This window comes from Wolffia australiana, chromosome 10, assembly GCF_029677425.1.
Source record: "Wolffia australiana isolate 7733 chromosome 10, ASM2967742v1".
Taxonomy (NCBI): Eukaryota; Viridiplantae; Streptophyta; class Magnoliopsida; order Alismatales; family Araceae; genus Wolffia; species Wolffia australiana.
The window spans coordinates 4,580,772-4,592,525 of NC_135844.1; the positions used below are offsets into that span (position 1 = coordinate 4,580,772).

At 44.1% G+C, this 11,754-nt stretch overlaps 1 protein-coding gene across 1 annotated transcript; it reads right to left on the bottom strand.

Moving 5' to 3' along the window:
- Nucleotides 1-663: 663 nt before the first annotated feature.
- Nucleotides 664-4,412, bottom strand: LOC144708660 (very-long-chain aldehyde decarbonylase GL1-1-like). The gene is made up of 11 exons (XM_078582076.1): nucleotides 4,232-4,412; nucleotides 3,858-4,075; nucleotides 3,510-3,742; nucleotides 3,163-3,382; nucleotides 2,966-3,087; nucleotides 2,620-2,876; nucleotides 2,376-2,483; nucleotides 2,066-2,272; nucleotides 1,292-1,402; nucleotides 1,044-1,217; nucleotides 664-957 (listed from the first exon to the last, which is right to left on the bottom strand). The coding sequence occupies exons 1-11, from the start codon at nucleotides 4,280-4,282 to the stop codon at nucleotides 802-804; spliced, it is 1,857 nt and encodes a 618-aa protein (XP_078438202.1). The 5' UTR covers nucleotides 4,283-4,412; the 3' UTR covers nucleotides 664-801.
- Nucleotides 4,413-11,754: the final 7,342 nt, after the last annotated feature.

Here is an 11,754-nt window from a genome sequence, read left to right on the forward strand (position 1 = left end):
GCCGCTTCTCCTATCGCTCCTGCGCCGGTTCGCCAATTGAGCCGCCGCGTTCTCCGGCACGACTTCAGCGCACCTGCCCACATTGTTCTGTGCACCGACGAAGACGTTGACGACGAACGCTGCCCCGAAGAGGTACGCCGTTCCCCTTGCTCATGAGTTATATTACATCTTTCAGTATATTTTTTACTGCACTCCACCGCGCTCGAGCTAGATTAGGTGAGAGATTATTGAGAAAACTATGAGTTGAGCATTTTCCTAGGTACGGGCCGAACCCGTCCGTTACGTGCGAGCCCCTACGGAATTATTCTGTTTGGCGCCGTAGTCGCCATCATCGCTCCGACAAGGATCAGAAGGTCACTGTCATCGTCATTGGTCGCTCGCCCCGGAGCTCGGAATTCAGTGAAACCCCACTCGTCGGCCACTGCACGTACACCCCACCTAGGTCACTCGAATCACGTACTTACATTCACTTAGTGAATTGATCCGTCGGACGACGGCATTGACGACATCCGACATCATCAATACTCTCTAGATTGGTTAAACTCAAGAAGAGCATGACATGGGTGCATGAGAATATGAACAGTTGAAAGAGAGAAGTGTTCATCTCTGTACCTCTAGAACGGATTGAATCTAACTGATGCATTATATCAGGCGACAACTACGAATCCAGGGATGAATAGACCGTATGTAATGTTTTTAATTACACTGGTTCAGGTTAAAGGAATGAAGAGATCATTCTTCTGAACAGAGAATGGCGAGCTATTCTAGCGAGCCTCATCCCCCATAAATGATGCTGAATTCCTATGATGGTCGGAGTCCATGCCTCAGTGCCGCTTCCCAGACAACATCAATCCGATCAACATCGATGGCTCCAACTTCGTGGTGCGTCCATCCTTCAAGGAAATGCACAACTCCTCCGGCATGGCAAGCATGAACGACTCCTCTCTCCAGCTTGTACTGTAGAATAAATGTTCATGAGTTTGTCCGTCATCTACGCTTCCAAGCTCTTTATTTTTGCAAAATTTAAGAGGTTGGATAGTTACCTCGCACATGCCCAGACCCTGCACATCTTCAGGAAGCCTCACAGCGGCGAGTTTGCCGTAGGTGCAGTCCCGCCGGAACTGGAAGATAGGAGGCACGACGAACTGGTGGAAGTGGGTGCCAGCGGGCGCCCATTGCTGCTCGTTGTAGCTCAGCCACTTGCCAACGATCCAGGTCTGTGCCAAAACGAGGGTTAGGGACTTGCCAAGAGGTGTGTAGAGAATATATTTGGTAGTAAATGAGTCACTACCTTGCAGTTCTGCGCTGCCTGATGCTTGGTGACCTGCACTAAATAGTGCTGCAACTCCTGTGGCGCCTCTCTCTGGATTTTCTGGAATCTGTCTGCTGAGGACGTCAACATCTGAGAGCCCAAAAAAATGTGTGTTATAACCGTGTATACAGACAGCTGTTAACGGGCCACCTTTAGTGCTGTACACCGGTGCAAATATATATATATATATATATATATATATATATATATATATATATATATATATATAGAGAGAGAGAGAGAGAGAGAGAGAGAGAGAGAGAGAGAGAGAGAGAGAGAGACAGACACACAGAAAGAGAGGGAGAAATAGAGATAAAGATACACAAGCAGATAAAGAGGTCGCGGGAGAGACACGAAATAGTATGAGAGAAAGGGAAATATAAAGAGAGAGATCGAGACAGAGAAATAGACAGACGGAGAGAGAGGCACTCGGCAGTGATAGAGAGAATGGAAATAGTAAGAGAGAGAGCGAGAGAAAGGGAAATAGAAAGAGAGAGAGAGAGAGAGAGAGAGAGAGAGAGAGAGAGAGAGAGAGAGAGAGAGAGAGAGAGAGAGAAATAGATAGACGGAGAGAGAGGCAGTGATAGAGAGAAACAGACTGACGGAGAGAGGGAGGAGAAACAGATACGCAGAGAGAGAGAAACGGAGAGAGAACCAGAGATAGAGAGAGACACACACGGAGAGAGGGAGACCATAGAGAGAGAAGGTGGAGGGGAGGGTGGGCGAGGTGAGCTTAAGAGAGCGGATGTTTACCAGGACGCGGATTCTTTTGCGGCAGAGGTAGAGTGCAATGGCGCGGCCGAGTTTAGATGTGGCGCCAGTGAGTAAGACTTCGGTAACGTCGTCAGGGATCTCGTTGATGATGACAGCTGCAGTAAGGGTGTTACCGTGGACAACCCTGACTCTCAGTTCTGGGTGCTTCTTCACGTACAACGTCCCCCCTCCATTCAGCGACTCGTTCTGCACAATTATTATTGCTTATGTCAGCCCCACGATTCATATTTCATTAAATTCATTCATATAGACTATAAGAGCCAGGAGAGAGAGGAGAGAGAGGACCCACCTTATTCAATGCCGCGAGGCTAAGGACTTTGACTCCCAGCCTGTCCGCCCTCAAAATCGCGTACTCAATGTGTGCGTTGATGGCATCTTTGGCTTGTGGCAGGAAGTACTGCAGACAGGAGTTATCAATTAGGCAGATACAAAATCAAGATTGTCATCGTTCTTAACAGAGATTTCACAAAATTAGATATCTCCGAATTATAAAAAAGTTTCAACTACGTTTTCTGGGATGCCAAGTATTTTACCTGGAAGCCGAAGCGAGGAACGAGCCAGATTTGGTGCAGGCGGCCGCGTAGATTGTAGAAAGAGACAAGGAAGGTCTTGGAAAAGGCCCACATGCAGATCATTACCGCAAAGGCGACGGGCCACAGCGGAAGGACGAGAAGGTTCGTAACATAGGCGTGGGAGGCGTAGCTCCGGAAGACGAAGGGCGAGTGCATCGAGGAAACCACGTCGACCGCGTGCAGCAGGAAGACGAACCCGGGCACATCCTCGTTCCTTACTGTAGTCACAAGCACGATACAATTTCAAAAGAATTACTTGTATCCTAATGTAAGCCATTGAATCACTGATTGAGTGAGATTTCCACACCTTTGCAGATCCTGTCGTGTTCTTCCCAAGACTTGGGGTTGAGGGTGCCGCCCAGCAAGTCGAAGACCGGCATGAAGAGGCAAAAGTTACTGTCCTGCTCCTTGTGATGAAGCGTGTGGTACCTAAACCCATTCATCGTCAACGTCAGCATCATCGAAATTAATATCCCCCGTGTTGGATTCAATGAGTTTACTCACGTGGGTGTGGCGAGAAGGTATCTGAGGAAGGAGAGACGTCTAAAGAGACCGCTGGGGAGGACCTCCACGTTGCTGTGAAGCATAGTTCTGAGAAAGTCGAAGCTCAGAATATATCCGTAAACCAGGGCTATGGAACCTTGCCCCACCAAGAAGCTTCCCAATAGAGGCATCCCCATCACCGCGCTCAGTACCAGATGCTCCAATGGCGTCGCCAGTCCAGCTGTGCCATTCAAACGAGGAAGACTTAGAGAGAGAGAGAGAGAGAGCGAGAGAAATCACTATTATTTAGAGGGAAAATGGAAGATAGGTAAAGAACGAGAGTGAAATAATAACAGAAAATTATTCACCTGTGTGCGACTGGGGAACAGGGACGGAGTGATGGAGGGAATGATATCGACGGAGTAGGAAGCCAGTGTGGAATAATCGGTGCGAGAAATAAAAGAGAGTTTCTGAGACCGTAATATGGACCATAAGCGCGCAAAGGATCCCTTTGGCGTTCCACAGAGGAAGGTTGTCCGCCGAGGGGAAAACGTAGTATAGACCCGCGCCAATAAACGCGTGGAAGATTAGGAAGTTGTCCCTGCAATTTTCGTAATATTGCGCTAGTAAATTATATCATAGATAACATGAGAAACAAATTAAGATGGGTAGAGATGGATTTGCTCATATGGACATTGAGATAGAAAGAGATGTACCAGTGCCATTCCTTATCGATCTGCTTGAAGTCAACGCCTTCTTTGATAATGCGGCGATTGCGCGTGAGGAAGAGCATGTTGCCAAATGAACACCATAGTGTGTGAATGAGGCCGCGCAGAGCGCAGAGAAGCAGGATGTGCACCCACCAGCTAAGCTTTCCAGTCTCCCATGGCCTTGTGTAGACAACCTTCGCCAGCAGCGGCCCGTAGAGAATATACTGCGAAGGTAGAACACAACGCAAAAGAATACTACGACTTTAGCACCGTAGAGAGAGAGAGAGAGAGAGAGAGAGAGAGAGAGAGAGAGAGAGAGAGAGAGAGAGAGAGAGAGTGCTAAAGATAGAATGATTGGAGGAAGAGCAAGGCGGCTTTACTTTGTAAGAGCCAATATTTTCCCATGGCCAAACGGAGAGTGGAGCTTCCATGAAACAATCACCTTGCTGCTTCTTTCTTCCTGAAAGATGCGAGAGAGGAAGCGAAAAGATGTCTGGATGTCAACGAACCTCAAGTTTTCTCCCCTCGCTCAATTGAGCAAATTATAACTGAGTTGTGACCTCTGCATGAAGACCATGAATTTATAAATTTTTCCCTGCACACCTGGAATGGGTCAACTACTCTCTCTCTCTCTCTCTCTCTCTCTCTCTCTCTCTCTCTCTCTCTCTCTCTCTCTCTCCACTGCTGCAGGTCTTTTTTTTCTCTTCTCTCCTTGTCGCATTAACTCATTGCATAAGCAGACTGCGTGTACTTGTCATGCCGCCCGATCAATGCCGTTTTCTGCACTGATTCCATAAATCAATAGCAAGAGAAGAGCAGCCCTGGCCCACGCGCAAGACCAGCCTGGAATAATTACTATCACTTTCAGTGTCCGCAGGGCATGGTAAGCTGAGCTATTTACTATTCTACTGTAGACTACGCGCTCTGTCCACTACTCTGTCCCATCAAAGGTAGGAATAGTTAAATGGCTTTCCGCCGTATTAATGAGAATTTGGGTATTGAAGATGGTCGGACGTATAGGTGCAGATAAGGCAATTCTTCTTTAATTATGTATCCAAAGAAAAGGATCGATAAATAAAAAGTAAATCGACGAGGTAATGATTTTTCATTTTCCCTTGTATTTAAAGTAAATGGCGATGCGACCGTCTGGTAAAGTGGCTTAAAATTGCGGTGGGACAATCTGCCGTACTTGTTTCTCACTCCGCTGGATGCCGGCCATGCTCTTGCCCAGTCAAATCACAATAAAGACGATGGAGATTTTTCTGTTTTAGCAGAAAACAAATGTAAGAACGATTCTGCCCAATAGCCTCTCCTATAACAAATCAAATGAACACTTTTCGTATGAGTTTTTAGGGCACCTAAATAAAATAAGTTATTATTATATATATTAAAATCAGTCTTAATATTATGAAAGTTTATATGAAAAAAAAAGTTGGATGCGTGCATAGAAACGACCTTAGGTAAAAAATTTAGCAGATGGTCGGGTTTTTTTGATCTACAGTAGCGGTTGGTAAATGCAAAGACCGAGTTATTCCCCATGAACCAGGGTCCACCGAACAGGGGAGTGTTGCCTTTTACCAAGGGTAATAACTCTGATGTCCTACTTTACAATGTTTGGTGGAATTCTAGTAAATTTCAAGAACAAGAACCAAAGAAAATCGGCCTGGACTCGAATTAAGTCAATGCAGAATATGGGGTACGGTTTTTTTTAGTAAGACATTAATGTCAGGTAACCGGGCTCATTGTTCTAAAAATTTCACTCATCTTAGAAGCATTTCTTTGAAGTTTGAAATGAACGAGTTGGAATTTTCGCAACGGACGGACTGAACGGGACGGTAAAGAAATAAATCACTTAATTTTTTGCCACCGTTGATTTGACAAAAAAGTCACCTCTACTTCTGACGTTAAGAGGAACAGCTAACGTCCTCCTTTCCAGTTCTTCTGACGCCAAGCGCGAGTATAAATCTGACCAAATGATTTCCAGAAAAAGCTGCGGCATCATGTGGGGTAGTTTTCCCTCATTGTCGGGAAGTATTAACAATCAGAGTTAGTTTTAATGAGTAAAATTTCTAAGTTTCCTCATTTTCAGTTTTCCAAAAACCACGTACATTATTGGAGAGCAGAATATGTGGATGTCATCCCTGCCGTTAAATCAAGTGAGTCGATTTTAATCTAACCATTCTCAAAGTCCGTCGGCTAGTTTCTAAGCAATTCCGACAAACATTAGTCGCTCAGTCACTCAGCTCACACCATAAAACGCCCCGGAATCAGTTTAATTTATCCACTGTTAACTACAAATGAATGTGGTGTACCATCTGTTTGCTGCCAAGCCATTCATTTCCTCTCTGCCAGTCTAGAGGGTTGGCTGAGCGCATTTGCATAACATAATGATAATAGACTACTCAAGAAAAGGAAATAGGGTCGAACGCATTAACTTGTGGAAATTTATTGTGGATAAAGCTTTCTCTTATTATATTGATGAATTATTTCTTATTGGACGGCCAACCTAGCTTTTCAGGAGATGGATACTGCTTTGATCATATTTTGCAAAAGATTGGAGGGTCGTGTATTTTTCCCCCTTTTTTGGGATACCTCGTGGATAACAAAAACATTGTCTTCGTTTCATCAATGTACATTTCATGATATCTCCTTATCGGTATAAGTTGATGGGGTATATTGTTATATTGATTGAAAAGACACGGTTTTACTGTTTAATTGATTTGATCAAAAACGATAAAACGATCAGATAAAAATGTACAGTTCCATAAAGTACTGAGACGGAATAGGTGGTAAAAGAAGAAAATCAGGTTGCTATTGGTAAGAGTGCCTTTCTTGTTAAATAGAAATTTAAAGGGATAGATTTTCTTGCTTTCCCGATTTACTCTGCAATTTGATTGGATATTTAGGTGGTTTTTGAAGTGGACCCCTAATTTCTACCGGAGGATAGTGACCGAAGATGATAAACTCCAACGATCTCCAAACCCCAGCTAGTCTGGTTCCTCTCTGACCATCCAGTTGACCACGGAAGCCGTTCCAATAATCTTTGTACCTGATTATATATGATCTAGATTCGATTAGCTAGGGTTTGAGTGTCTCAGTCTAGTCCGAGTTTTTAGCAAAGACCTAAACCTTACCAATTAGGGTAAGGTTTAGGTCTTTGCTAAATCTCAAGTCCCCCTTTGGTCTTGTCCTACAAGTCAGTAGTCCTAAATCTCAAACCCTAGAGGTAACTTAATGGCTGGAGTAGGAGAATGTGATTGCTGGGGTTAAAAAAAGGAACGGTTGACATAACTAAAATTTTAATTTCACTTTTTGATATGCTTCTTATTTTTCTCACAAGAAGTATGATGGTAAAGACTATAAAATGCGCCTCCTTCTTACTCACTACATCCACCACTTTAATCATTCCAATCTTACCACACAAATCTTGGAATTTGATTCTTCCCAATGGCTTAGTGAAAATATCAGCAAGCTGCTCCTCCGTCTTCACATATTCCATTTCCATGCGTCCATCTTCAACACAACTCCTGATGAAATGATGGCGAGTGTCAATATGCTTTGTATGCTTGTGATGAGCTGAGTTCTTGCATAGCATGATGGCTGATTGATTGTCAACTTTGATTTTAATAGGCTTTCACTTGAACCCCATTCTCCACCATCCTTGTTATCCGCACACCTTGACATGCTGCTGAAGTAAGTGATACATACTCGGCTTCACATGAAGATAATGCCACCATCTTCTTCTTCAAAGAATTCCAAGTAATAGGTATTCCTTCACGGAAAACTATTTCTACTGAAGTACTCCTGTCATCCACATCTCCAGCAAAATCACTATCACTATAGCCAATGATATTGAAATTCTTCTTCCCTCCTTTGTAAATAAGACCGTAATTTGGTACCTTTCAAGTACTTGGACACTCTCTTGGCTGCTGCCCAATGTTCAGATGTAGGTCTTGACATATATCTGCTCAAAATACTTACCGAATAAGTTAGATCAGGTCTAGTATGAAGCAAATATCTTAGACTCACAATCAACCCTCAATAAATAGTGGCATCAACCTTAGCTCCCCCTCCTTCACTTGTCAACTTGAGAGATGACTCCATAGGAGTCTTAGATGGATTGCATTCCACAATACAAAAAAATTCAAGTATATGATTTGCATAAAATCCTTGACTCAACATAATATCACAAGTACCTTGAATTACTTGAATGCCCAAGTAAGAACTCAATAAACCGATATCAGTCATCTCGAATGTACTCATCATCTTCTTCTTGAACCCTTCAATTTCCTTTTCATTACCACCTGTAATGATTAGATCATCGACATAAACACCTACAAAAAATCCAGAGTTTTTGGAATGCATAAAATATACTCCTTTATCATTCTTGCTTTTGTTGAATGCGATATTCTTCAAAGTATCATTCAACTGAGCATTCCAAGCTCTAGGTGCTTGCTTGAGTCAATAAAGAATGCTCATTTCACATCAAGATGATGTAGCTTCCAACTATTTTGAGCTGCCAATGCAATTAAGATTCGAATTGATTCAAAACGAGCAATAGGAGCAAATACCTCATCATAGTCAGTTCCAAATATTTGGTTGTAACCCTTCACCACCAACCTTGCTTTGTGCTTCACCACTTCGCCTACATGATTCTTCTTGAGCTTGTAGACCCATTTCACACCTATGGGCTTACAATTCTTTGGAGCCTTCAGCAAACTCCAAGTGTTATTCTTCTTAATAGAACTGATATCGTTCTTCATGGCTTCTCTCCAAACTTGATCTTTGGATGCTTCAGCATATGAAGAGGGGTCCTCAGAAGAGAGAAGACATCCCTCTTCTCCAACTGATTCAGTAGCTTCGTAGATTTATTCCACTGATCTATACCTCATCACTTCGTCTTCGTTTGATGAAATCTGTCCACTTTCTTCACTTGCATCAAATTGAGCACTTTCTTCATCTAAAATTGCAACTCCTTGATCTTCAACATCTTCTTCCTCAAGTGCACCACTTAAACCTGAAATTATAAGATTGTTAGAAGACAAACCATTGCTGGTTTGGAGTTTCTCAAACTCCCATGACTGCCCTTCTTTAAAGATCACATCGCGGCTCAAGTGAACTTTGTTGGTGGTAGGATCAAGGCACCGATAAGCTTTAGGGCCTCTCTCATACCCCACAAAGATCATCTCCTGGCTTCTATCTTCAAGTTTGGTTATTCTTTTATTGGACTTTTTATGCACAATTGAGCCGAATACCCTAAGATGGTCAATCTTGGGGTTTCTTCCACTCCACTTGTAATAGGGTGTCTCCCCTTACAAGCTCTTTGTAGATGACCTGTTTAAAACATATACACAAGTGTTAACAGCCTCACCCCAGTATTCCATAGGAAAGTTCTTCTCCTTGAGCATGCTTCTCACGAGACCCATAATGGTCCTATTCTTCCTCTCCACCATTCCATTTTGTTGAGGAGTATACGGGGATGTCAATTGCATGAGAATTTTACTTTTCTCACACCAATTTGAGAACTCATCAGAAGTAAATTCTCCCCCTCTATATTTTCTTAGGCACTTGATCTTGTCCGACAACTCACTTTCAGCCAGAGACTTGTATTTTTTAAAAGCTTCTAATGCCTTCGACTTGTTCTTGAGGATAGTCACCCACATCAATCTAGAAAAATCATCGACAATAAGTAGGAAATACCTTCCCCCACCCAATATTGATGGTGCGATAGGGAAAATATCAGCATAAAAAAATTCCAATGGTCTTGAAGCTCAGAAATCAGTCGATGATGGGAACTTGGCTCTAGTTTGCTTCCCCGCCACACAATTTCTACAAACTTGGTCATGTTTAGTAATATTAGGCATCCCTTCCACTAAATTACCTTTGACCATCCTCTGTAGAGTCCCAAAATTCTGATGACAGAGCCTCTTATGCCACAGCCATGCCTTGTCATCTTCTCCTAAAAACTTGGTCATGTTTAAAAGAAGACATTGTTCGCTTACATCCAGCTTCATCATGTACATGTTGCCACTAGTCTTGTGAGTCTTGGTAAGCTGTCTCCCTTTTTGGTCATGGATTGTAAGATATCCATTCTTCAAGTTGGTCTCACACCCTTGATCATCAAGCTTTCCAAGTCTTAAGATGTTAGTCTTCAAATTTGGTATGAAAAGAACATGGACAAACCTCATGAGCTCGCCATTCTTGCAATTTCCAAGAACATCACATTTCCCTTCATACTTGATTGAAGAGCCATCTCCAAATCTCACAAGCCCCTTCAAATCTTCATTCATAGTCTGAAAATAAGATTTCCTGCTACACATATGGCTGCCGGCACCAGTATCAAGATACCATAAATCTTCTTTAGTAGCTCCATTCCCTCCTAGGAGCAGTGATTCACCACACTCATCAGATAGCATCATCATCAAAGAGGATTCCTCTTCCTCCTTAGCCACATTTGCTTTCTCCTCATCTCTACATCTCCTCTTATTTGGAAGCTTGCATTCATCTGCAAAGTGCCCACACTTTTGACAATTATAGCTTTTGATTTTCATTTCGTCAAAAGGTGCTGGGGGACCATCGTGATGACACCAACGCAGAATGAATCCAGCCGCACCGAGCCGCTTACGTCGACGCTCGCGACCCCGCCTTCAAGTATCCAGCATAGATGGTCTCTTTATTTTGCATGTTATTTTGTTGTATCTTGTCTCACTAAATTTCTGGACCGGGCCAGTGTGTTTGGACCTTGTCCACATAATTTGCATTTTCTCATTGTAACCATTGTCTAGAGAAAGGACCTCGTCTCACGACGGTTTCTTCCTCTAGAGTCGTTCACTTGGCACCTATCCTTCCTATATAAGGGGATAGCATGCCCAAGTGTAGATAGGATTTTTGAACAATTGAAAGGTTGAATGTTTCTTTACTTTGTTTTTAGAGAGAAGTAGATAGCAGTTAGAGATCTAGATTGAGGAGATTGTGGGTTTGTTGTCGTCCTCGCCTCCCACGTTAAGATCACTCCGTGGATCGCATCAACGCTGACTGGTCTTCTCCGCACCTCAGTTTTCTTGGAAGAATCTTGAGTCAAGAAATCTGAAATTGTTCTGTTACTCGCCAAGAATCGCCCTCATTCTTGAGGAAGTTCGAACAATTTCGCCGCCACCGTGTGCCGTGTTGTTTGTGTCCTCGTCCGCAGACGCCACCATCACACCACTGCCGCCGCCAACACCGTCGCCGCCGCTGCCGCCTGATCTCCTTCTCCCTCGCGCCCCATGCGCCTATGCCCGCGCGCGCACGCCTCCGCCCCGCGCGTCCGCATCCGTGCGCCCGTGCGTCTACGCTCCAGCCCGCCTGTGCCCGCGCGCCCGCGCCCCACACACCCACGCCCAGCGCTCTCACGCGCCCGCTACCTCGCACCCGCCGAGCATCGCGCCCAGCGTGCGCCACGCCCGCGGTGCATTGCAACCCCCACATAGCGCCTCACTACACGTTACCTCTGGCCGCTCGCCTGTCCCTGTTGTGCGCTCGATCCGCCACCAGCTGCAGCCCTTGTGCACTGTGCGTTCCTTGATTGAGTCCTGCAAGGTACCTTCTTGTTACCCCTTCATTTTTCAGTATCATTACCTTTTGTAGTGCCGTCGACTCCTATCTTTTCTGCCGCCCTCTTACGTGAAAGCTGATTGAATAGGATAGCCACCCATTGTTGAGAGGTAGGATATTATAGTGGTAGAAGATTAGTTCTGTGATCTACGAGTGTGAACAATTTCGGGCAGTAAAACGCCCCTTACGACTTAGGTGTTTTAGTAATCTTGAGGGTCATTGAAAGTCTATTCTGACCGATCCTTTCCTTTGAGAATTTAAAGGATTGTTCTCCTAAACCAGTCGTGTCTTTTATTGCTCATCTGAGAGT

Coding starts and splice junctions, on each gene's coding strand:
- LOC144708660 (XM_078582076.1), bottom strand. CDS start 4,282: ATGGAAGCTCCACTCTCCGTTTGGCCATGGGAAAATATTGGCTCTTAC. Junction 4,076..4,231: donor AAAATATTGGCTCTTACAAA/GTAAAGCCGCCT, acceptor CTACCTTCGCAG/TATATTCTCTACGGGCCGCT. Junction 2,877..2,965: donor ACACGACAGGATCTGCAAAG/GTGTGGAAATCT, acceptor TTGTGACTACAG/TAAGGAACGAGGATGTGCCC.